Source organism: Rhincodon typus, chromosome 8 (genome assembly GCF_021869965.1).
Source record: "Rhincodon typus isolate 14 chromosome 8, sRhiTyp1.1, whole genome shotgun sequence".
In the NCBI taxonomy this organism is placed as follows: domain Eukaryota; kingdom Metazoa; phylum Chordata; class Chondrichthyes; order Orectolobiformes; family Rhincodontidae; genus Rhincodon; species Rhincodon typus.
In genome coordinates this window covers 8261754-8289202 of record NC_063339.1, presented here as the reverse complement: position 1 = coordinate 8289202, position 27449 = coordinate 8261754, and the positions used below count along the sequence as shown (strand labels likewise).

The following is a 27449-nucleotide window of genomic DNA, read 5'->3' as shown; positions in this document are numbered from 1 at the left end:
TAATTGTTAAGTACCTACTGTGTACGTGAGCAATAAATTCCTAACACATTATAGCTTCTGACTTGGAGCAAAACCTGAAGGCTACGGTGTTCTGGGTCACAAGCTTTTGGGTTTTACACAATTGCTGTTTTTGTTTTGGAAGAGGTCGCAGCGATGAGAAGGGTCTTTGAAGTAAGCTTGGTAACTTGTTGAGGTATCCCTCAAGATAGTGCAGCCACAGTGATGGGGGTGCTGGATAAAGGATTATGATTATACCATCTACAGGATACTAGATGGCACTGAGCTAAGTTCCAGGTATTCCATCACACTTCTGACAATTACTGGTGGGGGACTTTGATGGGTTAGGATTAGTGCTTCAACGAAAGGGGCGCACACAAAATCACCCACTGATTCCAAAATAAAATTAGAGCATACATTGGTCAGGATCAAGTCACTCATCAAAATATCAACAGCTTTAATGATGTTGGTCTTAATGCAGTTAATTCGGTAAAGCTCATGCTGTGTGATTCTCAAGATACTGATTCTGATTGTCCCACTCCCATTATCAATCATGCAGCTGAAGTCAAGGAAATGGGACATAGACAAATTTGGGCTTCCTTTTTACTTTAATGATCATTGCCTGATGTATGCATGGTGTACTACTACCTGCAGTTGTCAGAGCCTGCCAGAATTTCATCAGGTCCTTGTGCAAGCTGCTTCATTATTGAAGGAGCTCCGGATGTAACTATCTACAAAAAGCCCCACTTGTGACCAAATGCTAGAAAGAGAAGATCACTGATGAAGCTTTAGTTGGACGAAGGTCCATTCTGTAAGGAATATCTACAGGCAAATGGTACAGCTGAAGTGGTTGGTCTCTAAGTACTTTCTTTTGCAGGGTGGCTGAGAGTTTCCCATTGAACCCTCCTGACCTCTGTTTTCCGAGGTCTCTTTTGTACTTTAATATCTTGATCACGCAAACTACTCTCACCCCTCAAACTCCATCAATGCCAGGAAGCATCAGTACATAGTCCATAAAGGATCCTGCAACTAAATGTGAACGTTTGAGACAACAGTTGCAGGTTTCTCAAAGTCAAGCTCCAGTATTCCAAACATAATTTGTCAATAAATCGTTTTACCAATTTGTGCATCTCTCTGGTTGAAGCACAGCTCTTCAAATACATTAACTGACCTCTTCAATTGAGAGTTCTAGTGTGTCAAATGCATGAACAGATGCTGTTACAATATTCCATGTTCAGTAAAATTATTAAGTGATGAAAATTGTTCTGTTCTATTTGGTACTGAATAACTGTATGATCTGATAGACTCTGGAAATCTCCTACAATCCACAGAAACTGTTTTAATCAACCTTCTGTAATTTGATTTGCCAATACTAACAGGTCACAGATGTATTGGGAAATTAATTTTGCATTGTCTCATGCATGTAGTCTAAAATAGATCAGAGTTAATTAAATCTCACCTATATGCTTAATTTTAACCTTCATTTAAATCTGATGATGAATGGTGGGTAACGTTACCGTAATTGTCTATTAAAAGCAATTGAAAGATGGTTTGTTTAGCAGTTGGATCTTCAGCTCATTTTCTAATAAATTGTCTTAATGATTTTCATTTATACTCTTATCCCATTTTAACAGAAATGATAGAAGCCAGAGGCTCAACTAATCAAGCAGCAAATGAAAGGAGCATGGATAACAGTTTGTAAATTTAATTATTTGTTCTCATGATCATAATGTAAACTTTTAAATTAAATGAGAAAAGGATAAAGCCAGAATTGAAAGGGAAAGGATACAGTAGAGGAAAGTAGGAAAAAGAGAGAAGAGAGGGAAGGGGAGAGACAGGGTTGAAAAGACAAGGAGCCGGAAAGCAGTGAGAAGATGGGGACAGTGTGGAGGGAGGCAGAGAAGGAATGGGCAGGGGAAAGAGTGGAGATGGCACATGGAGAGGAAAGAGTGGAAACGTGATGGGGGAAGGAGCAGAAACAGGATAGATGGCAGGATGGGAACCAGGGAGGAATGGAAGAGAACTGAAGCAAGGAAAACGGGCAGAGATTATCCAAGTTTTTCGATATGGGTGGCAAGGTGTTGTGGGAAAGAGGGAGGTGGTCAGAAAATACAAGAAGTGGGGCGTGGAAGATTGAATGGCCAGGGCAGGGGAGGATGAAAGAAAAGATAGAAAATGTACGGGGAGCAGAAAACGACAAGAATGGGGACTTGCAGAAAGGGAAGTGGGAGACAGTGTGGTGGTAAGCCCTATCTAGAGAAGTATATTCAGTCCTGATCAACATACTCTAGGAAGAACATGGAAGTTAAGAAGCCGCAGAGGAGAGTTCTCAGTCATGGGGACAGGAAAGAAGGTACATGGGAGGGGTGGAAATAGCAGGGAAAGCAGAGGGGTGGAGGGGTATGGGCACTGGGTTCACGAAAATTATCACTCAGGGTCAAGAACAGTGGGCATGGTAGAGATGGTAGGGGAGAGGTGACAGCAGCTCAGGAACAAAGGATAAAGGCAGTGGTGACAGAGGATGTAATCTTCCAGTTAGGTCAATTAAAATGAACAGATCTAAATTATATGGGTTTTCTCTTTAGGTTAAAAATAAGTAAAAGTATTTAAATTTAAACTGACTGCACCAAACTTTACGGTGGAAAGCAAATGATTGAGGTTGCTTTAGCTCAGTTGACTGGATTGCTGGTTTGTTATGCAGAGTGATACCAACTGGCTGAGGTTATCATTGAGGAACAGGAGAGTTGACATTTCGGGTCGACTCTCTTGCTCCTCTGATGCTGCCTGAGCTGTGTTCCTCCAGCTCCACACTGTGTTGACTCTGACTCCAGCAACTGCAGTTCTTGCTATCTCCGAGGTTATCATTAAGGATTCTCCTTCTCAATCTCTCTCCTTGCTGGGGCATGGTGACCGTCAGATTAAACCATCAACTGTCATCTCTCTCTAATGAGAGAACAGCTCTATGGTCTGGTAAGACTATAGTGACTTTACCTTTGCTTTTTTTCACAACTGAGAATTTGCTTGCCATGTTGGCAAGAAGCAGAAGAGAAGGAGTGAAAAGAAAGAAGTCAAGACAGAAATTAATGTTAAATATCAGCACTGGCACACACATCCTGTAAACTGGAAAAGTCCTGTATAGTTTATACTATGGGCTGTGTAGGACGTTCAGCTATATTTTCAGGGATCAACCATTGAAAACATTAAATGGCCCTAAGCATTTCTCTAAATGAAGAAACATGATGGATTGACCTTTCTGATGAAATTATTAACATTTGAAATAAAAGTGGAAACTTTAGTCACATCTTTCAGGCTCAGTTGGTGCAAATAGCCCATGTCAGTCCAGGTGACTGGGCTGAGTATTTTTTACTTTAATTCACTGATGGAATGTGGGCAGGCTGAATGGCCAGCATTTATTGCCTGTCTGTAGATGCACTAGAGAAGTGAGCTGCCTTCTTGAACCACTGCAGTCCATGTGCTGCAGGCTGACCCACAATGCCATTAGTGGGACAATTCCAGGATTTTAACCCAGTGACAGTGAAAGAACAGCAATATATTTCCAAGTCAGGATGGTAAGTGGCTTAGAGGGGAACTTGCAGGTGGGTGATGTTCCCATGTATCTGCAGGCTTTGTTCTTCTAGATGGAAGCGGTCGTGGGTTTAGAAGTTCTTGTCTTAGCACCTTTGGTGAATTTCTGCAGTCCATCTTGTACATAGTACTCACTGCTGCCTCTGATCATCGATGGTTTAGGGAGTGGATGTTTGTGGATGTGATTTCAATCAAGTGGGCTGCTTTCTACTGAATGGTATCAAACTTCTTGAGTGTTGTTGGAGCTGCACTCATACAGGCAAGTGGTGAGTCTTCCATCACACTCCTAACTTGTGCCTTGCAGATGGTGGATTGGCTTATAGGAATCAGGTGGTGAGTTACTTGCTGCAGTACTCCTAGCATCTGTATTTATATGGCAAGTAAAGTAATGTTTCTGGTCAATGGTAGCCCCAGGATGTTGATAGCAAGAGATTCATTGATCATAATGCCATTGAATATCATGGAACAATGGTGAGATTGTCTCTTATTGGAGGTGGTCATTGTGTGACCCAAATGTTACTTGCTACCTGTCAGGCCTATTTCTGGACTTATGCTGGTGGGAAGATCACTGAAGATGGTTGGATCAAGAATAGTTGGTCATCACTGGGTCCAATCATCTTCAGAAGACTTGGCGGGGTTCAGGTGAAATTGGGTCTGATCAATTTCAGGAGACTGGGCGGGGTTCAATTGAGATTGGGTCTGATCATCTTCAGGAGACTGGGCGGGGTTCAGTTGAAATTGGGTCTGATCATCTTCAGGAGACTGGGCTGGGTTCAGTTGAGATTGAGTTTGATCATCTTCAGGAAACTGGGCTGTGTTCAGCTGTCATTGGGTTTAATCAGCTCCCTCCCCCCTCCCACCCGACCAACTGTTCACCGTACATGATGATTGCAGGTTCTAGATTGCATCAGAAATGGTCTTGTCATGAAAGGGATACTTATGATTGCTAAAAAGTGACAGCACAGGATAAAAAACTGACTTCAGATTTACCTCCCATCTCTTTATGTCAATGGGAATGTTCAATTATTTGAAAGTCATTGAAAAATAACAACCACAAATCCCTTTTACTAATTTTCAGCATGAAGCTTTGGAGTGTTTGTTGTTATTAGACTTAGCATGGTTTCTCATTTCTTCCTTATTAGCAAGATATGTGGAAAGTGGATTTTTAGAACATGTTAAGCTCATCTTTATGGTCTTAGATTGCATCATGGCCAAGAAGAAAAGAGAACTAGCAAAAAAAAATAGTTCAAGTTAACCCTGTAAGACACATAAGGGAGGCTTCAATGCTGTGCCTGGAGATACAGCTTGCCAGATCTATAAGTGGGCATGATTAGCAGATTCAGAAGATAAATGACTGAATTGACTTCTCTGCAGATCCATCTTGTATGGTACATCCTGGCAGGTTTGTCTCATTCTCATCAAACAGAGCCAGGGATAGACATAGATTGATGTTGGCAGCTTCATGAGTAGCAGCAAAGTGTGCTATACTTATTGTCCAATAATAGGTGGAACAATTCACAACTGTTCTGTGCAAAATACTGTTCAAATACTCAAATACAAATACAAAGTCTCAATTTTGCTTAAACACAGCCATAATTGTTTCAAATTATTGAACTGACCTTTTTTACAGGCACTTCAATCTTTTCTTACAACCAGAAAATTGTCAGCTGAAGGAGATAGAGAAAGAAATAAGAGATGCAAAAAGCTACTGTACCTCAACTGCATGACACAGCTTGCATCACTTCATTTCCCTCTACATAGCAATCAGTGCAAACAATCCAAGCTTTTTTTGCCAAGGAGTAAGGAAACAGTGCAGTAGCTGCAGATGACAGGCCAGAGAGCATTATCCCATAACTGCCACTTTCACAATAAGCCTGATATGTTGAAAAGTATAAGCCTGGCAATGCCTGCTTACAGTCCCTTGACATTTTCTGTCAGCTTTGTTTCACTCAATCTATAAATGTCCCAGCTGTAAATCATCAAAATCTGACAGCTGCTTATTAAGCGGATACCAGAAAGCAATTTACCTCATTTTTGCAGCCCTATAAGATTGTCAGTTTTCCTATGTTAGTCTAAGGAAAGCTCTTCCAATGGAACAAAGAAATTCTCAGGTTACACATTGATTACATCTTTCCTATTAATGCCATGGCTTCCACTGGGAAGTGAAAAATAAATTCAGGATTTTATATGTTGTTCCTGCTCGTTAGTGAAATAAAATGCTTTGTCCCTTGAAATTATACCATGTGAACACCAGCACCTGAACACTCATCACAATCACAGATGTGAAATAGGGCACTTGACTCTTTGTGCCAACTCTACTAATCAACAAAATTATGGCTGATCTAAATAACTGCCACACTCCCATTACACCCATAAAGCAGTCAAACTCTCCTTGCATGCTCACTAACGGCATCCACAACTTTCTGCAATGCAAGTTGCTAGAGTGAGATGAAATAAATTGGTACGAGCGAATACAGTGTGGAGCTGGAGTAACACAGCAGGTCAGGCAGCATCAGAGGAACAGGAGAGTCGATGTTTCTGGTTTTCACCCTTCATCAGGGCTGGGGAGGGGGAAGGGAGCTTGGAAATAAATAGAGGGAGGAGGGGGTGGGGCTGGGGGAAGGTAGTTGGGATGGTGATAGGTAGATGCAGGTAGGGGGTTGTGGATATAGGTCATGGGAAGGAAGGGGGGGGGGCGGCGGATAGGTGAGAAAGAAGATGGACAGGTCGTGTCAGGTCAAGGAGGCGGATCAAGGAGGGAAGGCTGGACATGGGATGAGGCCGGGGATGGGGAGATTCTAAAACTGGTGAATTCTATGTTTAGTCCATTGGGCTGTAAGCTCCCGAGGCTTATGAGGTGTTGTTCCTCCAGTTTACGTGTGGCGTCACTGTGACAGTGGAGGATGCCCAGGATGGACATGTCACCAAGGGAGTTGGGGGGGGTGGGTAGAAACGCTGGCAACTGGAAAGTGTTGTTGATTATAGGACACAGAGAGCAAATTCTCCGCGAATTGATCACTGAATCTGCGCTTGGTCTCACCAATATAAAGGAGACCACATCGGGAGTAACGGATACAGTAGACCAGGTTGGAGGACATACAGGTGAATCCCTGTTGGATTTGGAAAGATTGTTTGGGGCCTTGGACAGCAGTGAAGGGGGGAGATGGAGGGGCAGGTGCAGCACCGCCTGCGGTTGAAGGGAAAGGCGCTGGGGATGGTGGGGTTAGTGGGGAGTGTGGAGAGAACAAGGAAGTTGCAGAGTGAGCGGTCGCTACAGAAGGCGGATAGGGGTGGGGAGGGACTTATCTCTTTGGTGGTGGGGTCGGATTACAGGTGGGGAAAGTGGTGGAGGATGATGCGCTGGATGCAGAAGTTGGTGTGGCAGTATGTAAGGACCGAGGGACTGTCATTACTTTTGTTGGGAAGAAGGGGTTTGAGGGCAAAAGTGTGGGAAATGCAAGGGTTGAGGTTGAGGGCAGTATGAATCACTGGAGGGAGTAAGTTGCAGTCCTTGAAGTAGGAGGATGTCTGGGAGTGGAAAGCTTCACCTTGGGAGCAGATGTGGGGGAAATGGAGGAATTGGGAGTAAAGGATTGCATTCTTGCAGGAGGGTGGGTGAGAAGAGGTGTAGTCAAGGTAGCTATGGGAGTCGGTGGGTTTGAAATAGATGTTGGTGCTGAGACAGTTACCAGAGATGGATACGGAAGGGTTCAGGAAGGGGAGGGAGGTATCAGAGATGATCCAGGTAACTTTGAGGTTGGGGTGAAAGGTGTTAGTAAAGTTGATGAAGTGTTCAAGTTCCTCATGGGAGCATGCAGCAGCGCCAATACAGTCACCAAAGTAGCAGAGCAAGAGGTGAGGGATAGTGCTGGTGTAACTGTGAAAGAGAGACTGTTCCATTTTTCCTACAAAGACGCAGGCATAGCTCGGAACCATGCGGCTGCCCAAAGCCACCCTGTTGGATTGTAGGAAGCGCAGGGAGTTAAAGGAAAAGTTGTTGAAGGTAAGGACAAGTTCCATTAAGCGGATGAGAGTGTCGATGGAGGGGTACTGGTTAGACCTGTGGGAGAGGGAGAAGCACAGGACTTTTAGGCGCTCCTCATGGGGGATACTGGTGTAGAGAGACTGGATGTCCATGGTGAAGATGAAGTGTTGGAGGCCGGGGAATTGAAAGTCATGGAGAAGGTGGAAGGTGTGGGTATCGTCCCGAATATAGGTGGGGGGTTCCTGAGGTTAAAAAATGAATCGAGGTAGGTGGAGATGAGTTCAGTGGGGCAGGAGCAGGCAGAGATAACCGTCAAAAGAGAACAGAATAAATGAGAAGTATGGTTCACTGGAACAGGCCCTTCGGCCCTCCAAGCCTGTGCTGATCATCATGTCCTGACTAAACTGAAAAACAAACCTTCTGCCCTTATTCCGTCCATATCCCTCTATTACCTCCTTATTCATCTAACCATCCAGATGCCTCTTAAATATCGTCAATGTGCCCGCTTCCACCACCTCCTCTGGCAGTGCATTCCAGGCTCCTACCACTCTGTGCATGAAAAACGTTCCTCACACATCTCCCTTAAACTTTTGCCCTCTCACCTTGAACGTGTGCCCCCTTGTAATTGAAACTTCAACCCTGGGAAAAAGCTCCTAACTATCCACCCTATCTATGCCTCTCATAATGTTGTAGACCTCTATCAGGTCTCCTCTCAGCCGCTGTCTTTCCAGTGAAAACAATCCTAGTATTTTTAACCTTTCCTCATAGCCATTGCCCTCGAGACCAGGCAACATCCTGGTGAATCTTCTCTGGACTCTCTCCAAAGCTCCCACGTCCTTCTGGTAATGTGGCAGCCAAAACTGTACACAATACTCCAAATGCGGCCTAACAAGGGTCGACCAGGGCTGTCAGGTTTGTGGATTTTGGGATGGAGACGGAAACGGGTGGTGCGGGGTTGGGGAATGATGAGGTTGGAGGATGTGGGCAGGAGGTCTCCTGAGGTAATGAGGTTATTGATGGTCTGGGAGATGATCGGGGTGGGGTCATAATCGAGGGGACGGTAGAAGGTGGTGTCGGAGAGTTGGCGCCTGCCTCAGTGACATAGAGGTCAGTACGACATACCACCACCTTGCCCCCCCTTATCAGCGGGTTTGATGGTGAGGTTCGGGTTAGAGTTGAGAGCGCGGAGGGTTGTGTGTTCCGCTGGTGAGAGGTTGCAGTGAGTGAAAGAGGTGGAGAGATTCAGGTGATTGATGTCGCGACAGCAGTTGGAGATGAAGAAGTTGAGGGAGGGTAGGAGCCCACGGGGTGGTGTCCAGGGGGATGAGGTTTGTTGGAGGCAGGAGAAGGAGTCATTAGAGAATGGGTTAGACTCCCAGTCAAAGAAATAGGCATGGAGGCAGCAGAAAAAGAGTTTGTCATCTAAGCGTGTGTGGAATTCGTTGATGTGTGGACACAGGGTAATGAAGGTGAGTCCTTTGCTGAGGACTGACTGTTCGTCCTCAGTGAGAGGAAGGTCTGGGGGGGTGATGGTGAACACCCGCAGGGCTTGGGGCTGGAGCTGGGTGTAGGGCTGGGGCTGGGAGCAGGGGTGGAGATTGTCTCGGGGTCGGGGGGGGTGTGTGTATGGTAACGGTCGTATGGGTGGAAGCAGGAGTAGCGACATGGTCAGTGGTATTAGTGGAAGTGACGTAGCTGGCCTCGGAAGTAGTGCAGTCGATGGGAGTGACGTTGTCAGCAGCATCAGCGGGAGCGGTCGAGACAACCATGTGGTTAATGGCGCCAGGCGAATTCAGGAGGAAATTGTGGATAGGGTTGGGGTCCAGGGCAGTGGAGGAGGTTCGTGTTTGAAGGTAAGCAAGCATGAGCAAGTTTGGTGTACTTATGATCCTTGATGTCCAACAGGGCGAAGAAAAAGTGTTGGTTAAGCGTGTAGATCCTGTGCAGAACAAAAAAACAGTAGAGGTCCGTTGCAATTCCGGGAAAGAGAGGCTCTGAGCTGGGGTAGGGCTGACTGTAGTGTGAGAAGATGCCGACGCATGTCTGCGAGCGTGGAGCTGAGGATCTGCAGAGAAAACCGTTTCTGGAGGCTCTGGCTGACATGGTTTCGTCCAAATTGGGATGGTATGAGGCTCTTGTGGAACACAAGCACTAACATAGACCTGTTGAGCTAAATGGTCTGTCTTGGAACCGTAAAAGTCACTTTATTTTCCCCTTTAACACTTCCAGCTCTAAAATAGTGGGCCTGACCTCACTTGACAACAAAAGTGTCCAACAGCTACAAACTAGTGCTTCCCAAAGAACAAGCTCACATGTATGCAGCATTTTTGATGTTTCCAGATATCTCAAAAAGCTTCATGTCACAGTTTACTATCTTTGTGAGTTTAGTAACTGTCAATATATCTGGCAAAACAGCAAATTGCCACACACAATATTGTGATAAATGAGGTGCTGACCAGGTGGAGTTACAACATAGGACTACATGTGTTTTAAACAGAAAAAGCAGCATGGTACAGCAGGTTTAGTGGATCAGATCAAAACTCTGCAGTCCTGCTATTTGGACTCATACATGGTGATTAATTAGGCAAATTAACCAAAAGACCAAAAAATAATGCAAAAAACTGCAGATGCTGGAAATCAGGCACAAAAACAGAAATTACTGGGCAAGTTCAGCAGGTCTGGCAGCATCTGTGGAGAGAAAGGGTCACTGGACCCAACTCTGCTTTCTCTCCACAGATACTGCAGACCTATCAAGTATTCCCAGAAATTTCTGTTTTTGTTTCTAATTAACCACAGGATTCACCTTCACTCTCAATGAAGGAGAGGCCAGAATGTCAATACAAAATGACAAGGTTGCAGCATTTGCAACTAACTTCAGCCAGAAATGTCAAGTAGATGATCCATCTCATCCTCTTCCTGAGGTCCACTCTTCAAACAATGTTTCAGTCCTTATGACTTCAAAAACATGGCTGACAACACTCAATACAGCAAAGACCAGGGGACTTGAAAACATGCTGGCTGTAGTACTGAAGACTTAAATCCAGAACTAGTCGTGTCCTTAGTCAAGCAGTATGTGGCAGCCACAAAACTGGCAATGTGCAACATTGGAAAGGAGTGTCCTGCCCACAGAACACAGGACAAATTCAATTCAGCCAATTACCAGCCCAGCAGCAAAGTGATGAAAGATGTCATCTCCAGTGGCTGAAAGCTGCACTTGCATAGCAATAACCTGTTCAATAACGGTCACTTTGATATCCACCAATGCCAGTCATATCCAAGCCTCATTACAGGCTTGGTCCAAACATGGACAAAAGTCCCGAACTCCAGAGGTATAGCAGGATTGGCCGCTCTTAACTTCATGGCAGTATTTAATTGAGTGTGGCATCACCCAGCAAAACTGAAAGAGAAGAAATGTAGCGAAGGGCTGGCATATGCCACTGGTTTCAATTACTTACAATGTATGCAGCTCTAGGTGTTGAAGGTTGAATACCTCAGCTCTAAGGTACTGTCACAGGAGTTCCTCAGGGTAGTACCCCAAGTCCACCTAATGAAACTAAAATGAGGATGGTTGCTGATGACTGAAAAGTGCCAATCTCAACTCCTCAAGTACTGAAGCAGTCCATGCCCACACCATGCAAGGTGTTCACACTATAGAAAATGGCAAAAGCATCTATGTTCATACTGGATAAACTGTCAGTCTCAAGTCCCAGGAAGATGTTAGGTAGTCACATTGACAGCCGTATTTTTACCTGGATAAAAGATCCATGTGATTCACAATGCTTGGAGATACGCTTCAAGAGGCAGAGAGTCCACAGGAAATCATTATAAGATCACGTTACAGGTTTTTCTAACATAATTACTGAACTTCTCAGACAGGTTGAGTCTGCAAGAATTTGAGGGGGAAATAGAACAGACAGATAAGTGGCAGCAAGTTTCTATGATTCAACAAACAAGAATGTGGGTTGGAGCTCACACTTAGAATGAAGAGACCAAATTCGAGAGGATTTAAACAAAATGGAAAGATTTGTTTAGTTTTGGCTAGAGCGAGAGTTCTTCAGGACAATGCTCACTCCGAAAACCAGTTTGGGGATCAGAAGTTATCCAGCTTGAAAAGAAAAAGGAAGGTAGCAAGCCATCAGAAGTTAAGAATTACCTTGGACTGATTTAAGGAGAATAGCATCTACTTAAGGAAAAGAGTAAAGTATGACCGTGGAGCAAGATTTTCGGTTGTGTTAAAGCATTAACAAGGGTTTACATTTTTGTTTTAAAAATATAAGTTACTGACAAAATCATGTTCAGCAAATGTTGCTTTCAATTTGTTTGCTACAGTAAAACTCTTAAAAAACTTGAAATATTGTTGTGCTATTTCTTCAGGTTGGCCACTGGAAAATTGATTTCTTTTTAAAAGTTATCAGTCTCTATGAGATTGTAAGACAATGCAGCCTACTTGATCAGGACCTTCAACACCATCTTAAACTTTCACTCCATCCATTAGTGACACACAGCAACTTCAATACTATCTACATGATGCCCCAGCAACTCAACAGGTCTCCTTTAATATCACTTTATAAGCCTCTAACACCGAGGAGGACAACAGACGCATGCGAACACTGCCAACTATAAGCTTCCCTACAAATCACACACCATCCTGACTTGGAACTATATCGCTGTTGTTTCACCAACTCTGAAACATTTGCCCTAACAGAAATGTGGATGTACCTACAACTACACAATGTAGACTGTGATGATTCAATTCGGCAGCTCATTCACCACCTTCTAATGGCAACTACAGGTGAATAACAAATGCGAGCAATAATGCTCATTTCCTAGTTTTCTTTAATGAAGTATCCAGTTAATCTATTTAGTTACATTGGTTGAGGTACAAGTGTTGGTTACATTACAATTATTTCTTAAAATTAGTTCATTGGATTCAAAATGCTTTGGAACATTCAAAGGTCACGAAAGGCACAATGTAAATGCAAATTCTTTCTTTCTAATAACACCAGAAAGGCTCCCAGGCTGCTGCTCAATTAGCAACATGGTTAACATCCACCTGGAAGGAGTCTTGTTTAATGACCTATTGAAAAAACAGTGGGGAACTCACTCAGTTCCTTATTTGAGGAAATAAATCTTAAGACTTACAGATGCCAAACTGCACAGTATGATTTAAATACCCATCTTCCATGGCACTGAATTCATACAATGTTATTAATAGATTTACAGCTGCAGACAAACATGAACCAAGGATACAGAATCATCACATAACAAATGACAGGTATTTGGAAGAACTCTTCAGAAGGTAAAAGAAATGAAACAAGCTTCTAGATGGCTCACTGAGTGCACACGCTATGTTTTATTGAACTGAATTTGAACAAAGTGCAATGTTCAACCCCTGGTTTAGGCAGGGAACGGGAGCTTTTCTGCCAAGACATTAAATGAGTGGCTGCAATTGACTTCTGGCAATGTGAGGGGGGGCAGGAGGGAAAAAATAAAGCAACAGGGTGCTGTTTTCTCATTAGTACCCAGTAATCTACACAGGAGTATGCCAGGACTACATTTGATCACTAAATAAAACCAAAAGAATTGTGGATGCTGTAAATCAGGAACAAAAACAGAAGTTGCTGGAAAAGCTCAGCAGGTCTGGCAACATCTGTGGAGAAAAAAAAATCAGAGTTAACATTTCGGGTCCGGTGACCCTTCAGGTTCTGAGGAAGAGTCACCGGACGCAAAACGTTAACTCTGATTTTTTTTCTCCGCCGGCGCTGCCAGACCTGCGGAGTTTTTCCAGCAACTTCTGTTTTTGTTCTACAATGGTCAAATGTAGGACAAAATGCAGGCAGCCTCTGTAAAGAGAACATATTGTTGATAAGAACTGTCCTCAATGAAAGCTGAATATTTCTGTCACAATCTGATTATACATGAGGTTTACAGCATTTACAGATATTCCCTTTTATGTTGCAAAGTCGTATGGACTCACGGAAGTTCACGCCAGCACAAGTCATCAGCTTTGGGATATGAGGGCAAGACTGAGAGAGAAAGCCAAAAAGAAAAAAAAACTAACAATTATCTGCAGTTTCACCGAAAATGAGAATATTTCCTGAAGGAAAAAAAAACGCATACAATTATGATTAAAAGGTTACAGCAAAATCAAAATTGAATCTAAACCTATTCATCACATCCTGCCTGCAAAACCTAGCCACAATATTACACAAATTGACAGAATAATTGGTGTTATTACAGCTAAGCTTCCATCTCTGAATAAAAAACCCTTCAGCAAATCCATAGTGTAATCCACAGGTTAACTACTGAATTGCAAGCTGAACAAATTCAATCCCCTACAGAATGATTCATTTTATGTACCCATTTGACAACAGAAAATGTCCCAGTATTCTTGCAGCAATGACATTCAACCACAATATGATATTATTCAGCATCCTCCATGTTTAACCCCTCTGGCACCTGCCTGTTAAGGGTACTACAAGGACCGAGCATGTTGCACAAGGCGAGAGGCAGTAGGCATTCCAACACGAGAAATTTATTCGCGACCTCATGGTTAAAAAAAAGGAGCAAACCAAAAATGACTTACTAATAAAATTTCAAGGGTGAAACATCTCCTCAAAAACTTGCAGTTTTATTTTTAAACATGTATATTTTTGATCACAGGCTGTTTCTTGGGAAAAGAATTATAAACAGAAGCACTGAGACAGGCATAACCCAACTTTCAGTTTCAGCACATTGCTGCTGAAAGCATAAATGAATTAACTGATGTCAGTTGAACAGACATATACCTTACATAAATAATTCCAAACCGCTTGCTCTGTGAAGTTCAATAGATTTAGGTTTGAATTAAAGAGTGCTCTCCTCCTCAAAATGTTGTTTACAATTTATTTTCAGCCAAGAAACATACCTTGCCAAAATGATGGGAAGGAAATTACCACTTAGCCCGATAAGGCTTGCTCACCCTCATCATGCCAGCAACATGATGAGTAAACACTTCGCAACCCCACAGACGCCACATTATCTCCTGGGAGAGGCGAAGTAAACAGAAATAGACAGCCATTTTTTGATTCTGCATTCTTAAGTCTATTCATTGGCATATGGTTCAACAATCAACAAAGCCAAAATAATAACATGTACAACCTTGGTGGTCCAGTGCAGCATACAATGACTACTCCTTTTTTCCTCAAAGCCTCACTTAGTAAAAACCACCACATGATCAGTATAAAACAAAAGCATGAAGAGGCTTGAAGAGGATTAGCTAAGCTACAAAGTTTCTCAATATTAGTTGCTGTCGGGTTACGAGTGCATTTCTGATCTGTTGAACAGAACAAAAATTAGACTAGAATGATATTATTTTGTAAATGGAAGCACAAATATTCCCGTCTAAAAATGTGGATATTCTCATGATGGGCACCAACTCACAGCCATCAGATCCAGAACTGTCTCCCTCTCTTAATTCAACTACTAAGCTAGTTATTTCCTTTCCCTTCTGTCGGCAATTGCCTGACTTCTACTTTATCTATCTCTGTAAAAGGCATAGCCAAGCTTAATTGGGGCGATCACAGGGCATTAATCATACGTTCCATAACTGAACAGGCAACGCCTTTAAACATACGTTTGCCACCCTTTCCCATCCATTTTTGGTAGGGGAAGAAATTATGTTTCCTTGCGTGAGGTCAGTGTTTTCCATCTGCCCCATCACTAGATCAGTTATTGGTGTCTGTGACGGTGGTCGAATTATTTCCAGGGTCGGTTTTGACAGAGACTGCAGGAGGCTTGGCAGATGGCATTTACTGAATATTGTTTTGTATCTATCAACAGGACAAGATATTACATGAGGTTTGTAAACAGAATGTTATGTTAGCAGTTCTGGTAGTTATGTGATCTTACATCACTGATGTAGACTATGTTGTTTAAATATTAACATTAACTGAAGCATCCTATCCCTATAAATGGCAAGACTTGAACAACATTTAGGCTTTTATTGATAGGGAACAAACAAGGTTTGCACCACACAAATGACAGACAATGATCATCTTCCATGACAGAGAAAGTAGCCACATCCCCTTGATGTTTAATGGCAATACATCATGAAACATCTCACCATCAACCTCCTGGGAAGCACCACTGACCAAAAGCCTAACTTGAATCAGCCACATAATTGCTATGACTAGAAAAGCGGATCAGAACCTGAGTATCCTGAAGAAAGAAATTTACCTCTTTGTTCATTAAAGCCTCTCCAGTAGCTGCACATTAGAAGTATAGCAAACATTCTACTATCCACTTCCCCGGAGGAGTTCAGCTCCCATAACATTCAAGAAACTTGACATGAAACGGCACAGTATAGTCTGCTAGACCAGTACCTGATCTACCACTTTAAACACTCATTCCTTTCACTATGGCTGCAGTATGCAAAATCTACAAGATGTAAAGCAGCAACAGGCAAAGGCTTTTTCAACAGCATCTTCCAAACCCATAACCCCTGCCACCTGGAAAAGTAAAGGAGCAGACGCCTGGGAACACCATCACATCTGAACAGAATTGGCTGAAAGCTGGCATCTGTGATGCTGTGGATGTCCAGTGGAGGCCAGGTCTACTAGCTGAAGAAAAACTGATAGCTCCACGGATGCTGTAAATCAGGAACAAAAACAAAATTGCTGGAAAAGCTCAGCAGGTCTGGCAGTATCTGTGAAGGAAAAAACAGAGTTCTGAGGAAGGGTCATCAGACCCGAAACGTTAACTCTGTTTTTTCCTTCACAGATGCTGCCAGACCTGCTGAGCTTTTCCAGCAACTTTTTTTTTGTTCCTACTAGCTGAAGATACTTCCAAATGTTTCAGTCTTGTCTTTTGTACTGATCTGCAGGCCTCCCCCTCGAAGACAGTGGGAATATTTGTGTAGCCTCCGCCTCCTTTCAATTGTTTAATTGCTCACCACCATTCATAACCAGACGCGGCAGGACTGCGAAGCATAGATCTGATCCGTTAATTGTGAGAATGTTTAGCTCTGTTGATCATATAATGCTTTCACTGCATGGCACACAGGCAATCAAGTGTTATTGCTTCATCAAGTTGACACCTCATTGTTAGGTATGGCTGGTCCTGTGCCTGATGTGCCCTCCTGTACCTTCACTGAACTGGGGTTAATGGTTTGGTGGTAATGGCAGAGTGGGGGATATGCTGGACCATGAGGTTACAGATTGTAATTGAATATAATTTTGCAGCTGATGGCCCACCAAGCTTCATGGATTCCCAGCCTTGAGCTGTTAGATCATACAACACTACAAGACTTCATATTGTAAAACAGAGTTACTGGAGAAATCAAACCAGATTTAATAGGATTGTGTCAGCACTCAAAAACTACACCCATCATAAATGGTTGAACATATTATGGTGTTTTTTAAACTTAGAATAAAGAAGGCTGGGGCGCAGGAGATCTTTGCGATTATAAATAGTTTCAATATGATTTCACTGGTCTAAAAGTCCATGACTAGATTTTACAGTCATCAGGACTACAGTCCTGCCCCCCCCACCCTGACATCATATGGTAACTAGCAGCTATCAAATGGCCTTCAGTCCTTGGCACTGAACAGCTGTAGAAACCAATAACCAAGGTAAGTGGGTGGTCTCACGGGCATCAGTCAGCCCTATTGAGAGGGTGGGGCTGCAACAGGTTGCTGGAGGGCCAGCAGGAGAAGTCACAAAATTTCTTTATGGTGTGGGGGTGGTGCTTCCAGGTCACCAGGGTCGATCATTGTTCAGCCACTTAAAAACCTCCAGTGTCCCAACAGCAGGCAAGTCCCTAGCATCAACCAGCCTCTGGTCACATACCAGCAAAGGTAATGTAGCCGACAGGCAGAACACCCTGCAATGCCACCCAACTCTACTTCCACACACTCTGCTAACATGCTGCTTGGTGAGGTGGAGTTGGAAAGACAGGGGATTTGGGGCACACGATAATTCGGTTTGTAAGGGAGACCACAAATATGATGGCCACCAATAAATCCAAAAGGGAATTCAGAAGAAACATCTTTACCCAGAGAAGGGCTGGACTATGGAACTCAGAGTCATACAGGAACAGAGATTTACTGCACAGAAAAAACCCTTCAGCCCATCGTGTCCATTTCTCCAAGCACAAATAGTTGAAGTGAGCAGCATAGATTTGTCCAGTTCTGCAGGAGGGAGAAATGAATGAAACAATATGCTGATAGGGTTAAATGTGAAAGGGTGGTAAAAGGTTCATTTGCGATATTAACTCCAGCATGGGCATGTTGGACCAAAAGTGGGCTGTAAATATTTTGTAATTTGATTGTGCAAGGTTAAGTATGCAGGATATGCTTCTTAAAACTGTGGTCGATGGCCAGTGTTATTCTTTTCAATAATAATTAGCAATAACTTTTTGTACAGATTTAAACTGCTGCTCTGTGAGTGAATTGGCCTCTAGGACAAAGTGGAAACAGACTCCCAACACCAATGACCTCACACATCGATCACTACTATGTCACTCCCTGGCACACAGTGCCAGTGCACTGTGCTCTTCGCTATGTGTAATCTGCCTGCGTGTACACCACAGATGCAAAATACTTCACAGCTCAGCAATTTCAGAGTCAGTAGGTACATCTGCTGGCTGTTAACTTTCTTTCCAAATCTGTGTTTGCTTTCACAACAAAAATCATCTATGCCAAACTCTCCACAAATGAAAGAAGCTCAGAAATACAGGCACTAATTTTGCAAGAGTTGGCATCAGGAAAATATCAGTCCTAGCAAAATTAAGAGTATGACTGTTACAACCAGTCCCTAGGCAAGGTTCCCAAATTTGTTACTGTTCCAGATGGGACACGCCAAATAATTAAGGTCCTGGGTGAAAAGGAATAGCCTGGCTCCCCTGCTTTATTCACCTGTCTCTTCAGTTGGTTGCAATAAGATTACTTTTAACAGAATCCCTTCTCTTGTGGATACCTTTCTTCAAGGTCAAATTAATCTATGCTTTAAAAAGCTGCCAATTTGACCAGGCTTTCACGCGTAAAGAAATAATAATACAACACATGCTAGGAATAAGAAGTGAGACCAAAGGAAGATATTTGGATCAGTCTCCAAGTTGTTCATAAGAACGATAATGGAACATTGTGGCCAAAACATGGGATGGTGCCTGTCGTATGCACATTCGGAGTTGAACAGTTGATTTTGAGATCCTTTGTTTATTTAACCTGGCTCCTTTTGGCAGTGGATGGCTCAAGCATTCAGAGCAAGAAAAAAATTTTACTTTATCCCCATAGCACACTGGTCCACAGACAAGCAGGTCAGGCCACTAACACAGAAACACTCAGGCTTCCAGTAGGTTTTTAACCCGTCATTTCATATACCCCTGGAAGTGCAGAACACTAATAGGTCTTCAGGAGATGGCTTCCTACTGGGGAGTGCTGGGGCGGAGTAGTCAGCCTCCCATTACCTCTTCCATTTTAGTCTTCCTGTTTGACGTTTGCCTGACTCTGTACAGGTATCACAGTCCATGGGCCCACACATGACTCTGCCCAGACAGACAACAACTTACAACTTACATAGACATACAAGCTATGTTTTGGCTGTAGCAGTTCTCTTTTTAAAAAAAAAGACATTTTGGAATTATAAATCTAATGCATTCACATAAGGATTCTGATCCATTGTCATGACAGTTGATAAAAGCTGAGCAAAATGGAATTGGATGTAGATTTGAAAGGGAAATGTTTGCAGGACTGGGAAGTTTTATTGGCTACTAATCTAACATTCTGAATTGCCCAAGGAACAGATATGTTTATATTGTAGGTTAGGGGACATTTTGAAGATGGCAATATTCTTTTCTTTTCCAAAGTTCTCCCTTTTTCTCCCAAAGGTGCATATTAATGAGGTCGTAAAGATAAACTCCAACAAGGAGGCCATTCTGTTCCAGTCAAGCAGTCAAACCGCCGACAGAAAAGCTCTGCAGCTTTGCCTCCGTTAACCTACACAGATCATTCCTCTACAAGCTCTGAATTTTCCACAAGTAATTGTCCAACTCGTAAAGAGTTGAAACCCACACTCCCAACCTTACTTGCCAACTTGATACCATCCACAAATTTGCATAATTTGCACTTTGAGCCTTGGCATTACTCTGCTAATCACTACTCATTCCTCCTCTTCTGCCAATTTCTCACTCAGCTACAGGCTTTAACACCATAATTCACGGAGTTTCAAGAAGAATTTTAGCAAAAGAAGAAAAGATTTGCTATTGGTGAAGGACAGGGAGTATTTTCTGATTTATTAACCTCCTTAACCAAGAACAGCAATGTCAATATAAACCAGTCGAGGTACTCCACAGGTTAAAATCAAAAATTAAGCAAAGACCAACCACTGCATCCTACAGCCATCTTGGTTCCACACAAAGTGCTGTTTTATCCACCAGACCAACGAGGCAATTGTTTCTGGTTCCCCAGCTTTTTACATCTATTGGAGATGCTTCATTTTATAAGGCACTTTAAATCAAGATACCATCTGCCTCTCAGGTGGCTATAAAAGATCCTATGACATTATTTTATGCAAGAGTGAGGAAATTAGCTCCAGTGGCATCAATGCTTAGCCTTCAACTTATTTGACAAGTCATATAGTACTGTAGACTTGCACAAGCAGCAGGGAATGCTCAGTACTGGTAAGCCACACTGTTTTTTCTGCTTAAAGGCCAGTGGCAAGCTGAGGATCCACAAGAATAACCTCTACTAACAGACGTGTAAGTTTTGTAGATTTGGGTAACAAGCAAAGAGATTTTCCAAATCTAATTTTGCTCTAGTTTGGTTTGAAGACACTGTAGTTGACCATGTCAAACACCTGACTAAGTAAAAACAAAGATTAATAGTCTGTAATTTATTCTTCCATTTCTTGCAAAACTGTAATTTAAAAACATATTTTCCTATTTTTTTTCTGTTTGCTTTTTTCTAATTTCTTCCATGAAATTTTAGTCTTACATTATAGAATCTGAGGGTCATTACCCTGGAACAAATGCTAACAATTTATTTGTATATGAAGCAACTGTACTGACAGGGAAACCTAGTTTTCAGACACTACCTGCCAAGAATGATTGCAGTTGATGTCTCAATCAATTTCTGTGAACTTTAGCGTTGTTCCCATCACATCAGGGTTCAACACTGTACGTATACAGAAGAACAAATAAACCTCTAAACCTTCACATTACATTTTAACACATGAATTTCTTTTGCAATCTTCACTGCACACATTTTATTAGCAATCTTAAAACACAGCACTCGCAATAAAACAGTATCCTGTAAGTTGGTTAAACAGAAGGTAGGTTATTAATTCTATGATATTTTAATGTCATGTCATCTGTTATATCAACTTTTAGTTATGTAGTATCTTTAAGCTTAAAAACATCTTCCCTAGGTGGTTTACAGAAGCATAATTAGATAACATAGAAACAAAACTAAAGCAGAACAATTTGAGATGATGTTTTATTTTGGAAGGAGGTTTGGGGGGGCTAGCATGAATTTAAAGGAGAAGAAAGAGACAGAGGTTTCAGGAGGAAATTTTGGAGTTGTAAGGATACCCTGGGTGCGTATACATTTTCTGCATCATTCCACCAGAAATGGGCAAGGCCAGAATTATTACCAAAACCTAATTGCCCTTGAGAAGGTATTAGGGAATACCTCTTGAAATAGTCTGCAAGACCATTTCAGAGGGCAGTTAAGCGTCACGACACGCTGTAGGATTGGAGTTGCATATAGGTTAGACCGGGTAAGAACAGCAGATTTCTTACATGGAAAATAAGTAAATACTAGGGATTTTAATGACAATTGAGTAGTTTCATGGTCACCGTTACTGATACTAGCTCTTTATTCCATATTTATTTTGTTAATTGACTGCAAATTCCCCAGTTGCTGTCATGAGACCTAAAGTTCATATTTCCAATTTTCTGTCCAGGCCTTTGGATTACTTGGCCAGTAACATTACCACTGTGGAAATGTTATTTACAGCACATAATCGCAAGAGTGGGGATTGCATTTAATCTCGTAGGATTTAAGATTTTCGTTTCCTTTTACTTAATGAGATGGATTCACAATTGTTCATTTCTAGGACGCTTTACGGTTTAATGCATCAGACTACAAACTTAGCTCACATTGTGATTTAGCCATTGGCTGAAAACAAAATGAATACATAAAAGAGATATGTCTCTTAACTTGTTTTCGTGGCCACATGGTGCAAGTTACCCCAGGCAGTTTTGAGATAAGATGCAGAACAATAAATGAAAAATGGAAAACCATTACCTCTGCTGTTTTGATGGAAATGTATCCTTTCTAGTGGGGCAAAGGGGTTGGGGATGCTCTTATTCACAATAACACCTGTCATCTCAAAATTAATTACTATTGAGACTATTTGTGAGAACAAACTATAAAGATCCTAAGCTCTTATTAGCAAACAGGAGAGAGTGAATTCTATTCTGAAAGAACCAACATGCCTCACATTTCAACTTGGGGCGGGTGGGGGGGAAACAGACAGGATCATTTTTTTTTCTCTGCTTGAAGTTTATGCTTGCAGCTGAAGTAATATTGCACAAATTTGGAATTAGTTGATTACAAATAAATGGAGAATGTTGCAAACCATATTTGGTGTCAGAATTAATCAGTTACTGAGTGGTAACTGGGAAAAGTGGAATGAAGCAAAGACTGCATGAAAGGCCAGAGTTAAAGTAAAAACATACAAATTAAAAGGAGTAGAAAACCATTCAGCTCCTCAAACTTGCTCCACCATTCAATAAGAACATGGTTTACATAACTGAGGCCACAGCTCCACATTTTTTAAAAATATTCATTCACAGGATGAGGACGATGCTGGCTAGGTAGCATTTGTTGTCCATCCCTAATTGCCCAGAGGACAGTTAAGAGCCAACCACATTGCTGTGGGTCTGGAGTCACATGTAGGTCAGACCAGGTAAGGATGGCGATTTCCTTCCCTAAAGGACATTAGTGAACCAGATGGGTTTTTCCAACAATCAACAATGGATTCACAGTCATTAGATTCTTAATTCTAGATACTTATTGAATTCAAATTCCACCATGGTGGATTTGAACCCAGGTGCCCTGAAAGTTATCTGGGTCTCTGGATTAACAGTCCAGCAACAATACCAATAGGCCATCGCCTCCCCCTATCTACATTCCAAGAATGTCAACTCCCTGATAAGTCAAGAATCTATATACCTCTGCCTTGAAAATAGCCAATGACCCAGCCTCCACCGTTTTCTGGAGGAGAGGGATCAAAAGACTCACAACCCTATAAAAAAAAATGTTCTCCTCATCTCCATCTTATATGGAAGAATTTTTTTTTAAAGGTAAAAACAGGAAGTGCTGAAGAAACTCAGCAGGTCTGCAGGCATTTGTGAAAAGAGAAACAGATTTAACATTTCAAGTCCAATATGGCTCTACTACAGAATTCTTTTTTAACAGTGTCAAGTAGTTCTAGTCTCTGCTACAATGAGTAACATCCTTTCAGTACCCAACCTGTTAAGTCCTCTCACGGCCTTAAGTATGTCATTAAAATTATCTCTTATTCTTCTAAACTCCAATTGGTATGGACCTAGCAAGTTCAACCTTTCTGCATATGCTAATGCCATTACCCTCCTGCTGCTCCCCAATGCTAAACCCAGATATCAATCTTTTACAAAATGCTTCTAATGCATTTATATCATGTAATGAAGAGCTCAGGGCAGAGTTATAGTTCTAGTATTGGAAGCGATTACAGAGGTATGGACAGGCAAGGCCATGAAGGGATTTAACACAAAAATTAAAATTTTAAATGTTATGTTTATCGTCAACAGACTGTGCGTAAATAACAAAAGTAAAATTGCCATAGTTCTACCAGACCATAGGCTGCTCTCTCATTAGAGGGAGAAGACTGGTGGAAGTTTAACCTGAGGGTCACCATACCTCAGACGAGGGATGAGGTTGAGAAGGTGGAACCTTCACGGTAACTGCAACAGTGCAGCAATGGAACCTGTGCTGTTGGCGTCACTCTGCATTGCAAACCAGCTGTCCAGCCAGCTGAGCTAACAAGGCCAGCATTTATCTCCCGCCTTTCATTGACCTGAAGAAGGTGGCCTGACAATGAAGAAACAGCAACAATTTCTGAAACAGAACGGTGTGCAACTTGCAGAGGAAATTGTAGGTGGTGGTGTTTCCACATACCTTCTATCTTTATCCCTCCAAGGTGACACAGGATATGTGCTTGGGTGGTGCTTTTAAGACTTATAATAATCTTCAATGAGTTATTCCAGTACATATTATAGATGGTACACACTGCAGCTACGAATTGTTGGTGGTGAACAGATTGAATTTTGAAGGTGATGAATGAAGCATTGATTAAATGGGCTGTTTTGTCCTTTCTTGAAAGATGGTGAAGCTGCACTCAGCCAGCCCCAGGTGCGCAACAGGACCTGATGTAGGACAGGGTACAAGGATCAGAGTTTTAAAAGAGCTAGATGTTATCGAGGTTGAAGGACAGAAGGTGGATAAGGACAGCATTAGAATAATCAAATCCGAAGGTGACAGATGAATGGTAATTGGTTCCCAAAAGTACGTGGGATAGAACCAGATAGTGTTGCTGAGCATCATAACTTAATCATTAGAATGGTTTCATCAGGCTACCATTTGGAAACTGATACCAAGGACACTTAATCCTTAGCGCTAACTTGGAGGTAGGGCAACAGTCAAAATCTTAGCATCCGACCTTTAAGAGGCCTTAGGTTTTGTGGAATAAGAATATGAAGGAAATCCTCCTTTGCCTTTCCTCTTATAAATAACAAAACATTTCAAGTATATAAATCACAGCAGGAGAATCGACTTCTACTATCAACCATAAGCTAAATCTCCTCCCGAAATTTAGACTCCCATAACTTTGGGTAGTCATCAACAACTGAAAACTATTCAACAAGGAAGGTATAATCGCATAGACACAAAAATTTGACTACTTTTAACAATACTTCACAGGTGTGAATGTCATTTTGCAACATGGTTCAGGCTCTCAATTTACAAAGAGATGACAGTTGAGAACGGAAAGTTTGGAAAGTAAATTTCTGAGCTCATTTCAAGACAGTTCAAAAGGAACAGAAAACAAGACATAATTCTGTCTGTACAAAATTTGACAAGTGTAGTACATAGGCAAACTCCTGGTGATTTCATTTTTCCCCACAGATCACAGATCAAACTACGACAAAATTTACGAAAACTATTACAATTATTAAAACAAATATGTTTTCATTTAAACTCAGAAGTTTTGAATTTGCATGCAGTTAATTACTCAAGGTGAAATCAGTGCCTGCCTGTGACTATGAAAAACACAAGCCGAAAAGTTGTTTCACTCCACTATTGCACAATTCCAAATATTAAAAATAAAAGAGTAGCACAGAGTAACTGATGTAGATACTTTACCAACTGCAGAATTAATTTCAGCACAATTATGGCTTTTGTATGCTTACAATGTCAGAAATCAAATTTGAACAAAATCAGTAACAGGATGCTTAAACCCAAACGAGAAGAAATATTTTCATTATTACAAAAGGAAATTATGAATGCCTTTAATCTCTACCTCCCTTTAACAACAATTTAGTAAGTATTCACTACCTGTTCTCATTCTCTGAAGTCAGAACTGATAGGATTTTAATAATACATTTTTAAAGTCAACAACACCATAAGAAACAGGAGCACAGTTAGGCTATTCAGCTCATTGAGTCTACTCCGCATGGCTGATATGTTTCTCCATAGAGCCACAGAAATGAAATCGCACAGAAGGGGGCCATTTGGCTCTTTTTGCCAATGTCAATCCAAAGACATCCAGATGTCCTTTCTAATCCTATCTCCTGCATACAGCCCATAGCCCTGCAGTTTATAGCACGTAAGGTGCAGATTCAGATACCTTTTAAAAGAATTTAGCGTCTCTGCCTCCATCACCAACTCAGGCAGCAAATTCCAGACACCCACCACCCTCTGCACAAATAGGTTTCCTCATGTCTCCTCTAATCCTTCTGCCACTTAGCATGAATCTATGATCCCTGGGGTTTTGAACTCTCTGCCAAGGAAACAGCTTCCTCCTGTCTACTCTATCTCTACCCCTCACAATTTTGTATATCTCAACCATGTCTCCCCTCAGCCTTCTCTGTTCCAAGGAAAACAATTCCAACGTCTCCAATCTCTCCTCGTAGCTACAATTCTCCAGCCTTGGCAACACTCTAGTGAATCTTCTCTGCACTCTCTCCACAGCAATTATGCCCTTCCTATAATAAGATGGCCAGAAATGCACACAATACTCTAGTTGTGGCCTCACCAGTGTCTTATACAGTTTCATCATTATATCCCTACTTTTGCATTTTTTACTCTGCCAATGAAGGTGAGCATTCCATATTTCTTCTTTATAACATAACTTACCCGTACTGCTACAATTAGGGGCCTGTCGATCTTGCACGCCAAGATCTCTCACTTCATCCACCCTCTCAGTATATTTATGTTTACTATGTATTCCCTTTTGCTCTTTGACCTCCCTAAATGACCTGACACTTATCAGAGTTGACCTCCACCTGTCATGTTCCTGCCCACTCCACCAACCCACTTATCTCATTTTGGAGTATACGGCTATTCTCTACACGGCCAATTTTTGTGTCAGCTGCAAATTTCCCAGTTGTGCCCCCACGTTCAAGTCCAATTCATTTATGTATAAAACAACAGCAGGGTTCCTACCAAGTCCTGCAGAAAACAACTTGAAACAGCTTTCCATTCACAAGGCCATCGACCATCATCTTTTGTTGAGGCCAACTTTGGATCCAATTTGACACATTACCCTGTAGTTCATGGGCTTTTACTATTTTGATCAGTGTGCTATGTGGGACCTTGTCAAATGCCTTACTAAAATCCATGTAGACAATATCCATTGCACTACCCTCATTGATCCTCCTTTTGACTTTCTCATAGAATTCAATCAAATTTATAAAGAAAGACCTTCCCTAAACAAAGCCATGCTGACTATCCCTGACGAGTCCAGGCTTTTCGAAGTGACAGTTTATCCAATCTCTCAGGATCGATTCTAACAATTTGCCCACCACTGAATTAAGACTAACTGGCCTATAATTGTTTGGCATTTCCTTTGTACGTTTTTGAAACAATGGAACAAAGTAAGTACTTCGTTTTTGAAACAAAGTAGGGAGGGAAGGGACAAGTGAGCATAGAGGGAGAATAACAATTAATGCAAAGCAGCAAGTTAGCAGGTGATGAGGAAGCTTCAACTCTATTGAAAATTAGGAAAAAAGTTAAAGGGAAGGAGAACTCAAGGGCTGTTAGTAATGGAGGTAACAGGACCCAAAAAGAAGGTGCAAAAACTGGCATAAGGGCACTTTATCTGAATGCTTGGAGCATTCGAAACAAGGTGGATGAGTTGACGGTGCAAATCATGGCAAATGGGTATGATTTAGTGGCCATTACAGAGACATGATTACAGGATGGTCATGACTGGGAGTTCAATATCCAGGGGTATCAAACTGTTCGGAAGGACAGACAGGAAGGTAAGGGAGGTGGGTGTTGCTCTGATTTTTAAGGATGATATCAGGGTGGTAGTGAGAGATGATATAGGTTCTACTGAACAAAACGTTGAATCCATTGGGTAGAAATTAGGAATAGCAGGGAGAAGAAGTCACTGATAGGTGTGGTCTATAGGCCACCAAATAATGACATTGTGGTGGGGTGGGCCATAAACATAGAAATAGCTAATGCATGTAAAAATAGTACAGCAATTATCATGGGGGATTTTAATCTACATATCGATTGGTCAAACCAGGTCGGTCATGGCAGCCTTGAGGAGGGGTTCATAGAATGCATCCGCGATA

At 41.9% G+C, this 27449-nt stretch overlaps 1 protein-coding gene across 5 annotated transcripts in view; it reads right to left on the bottom strand.

Annotated features, from left to right (window-relative positions):
* LOC109935306 (centrosomal protein of 128 kDa) overlaps positions 1–27449 on the bottom strand; it is a 336088-nt gene that overhangs the window by 113717 nt on the left and 194922 nt on the right. The window contains exon 18 of one of the 5 annotated variants that reach the window (XM_048600334.1): positions 13503–13593. The exons of the other annotated variants lie outside the window; for them this stretch is intronic. Within the exon in view, the coding sequence (XP_048456291.1) occupies positions 13541–13593 (53 nt within the window). The 3' untranslated portion in view covers positions 13503–13540. Of the gene's footprint in view, positions 1–13502; positions 13594–27449 lie in introns of those variants that run through there. 5 annotated transcript variants of the gene reach the window in all.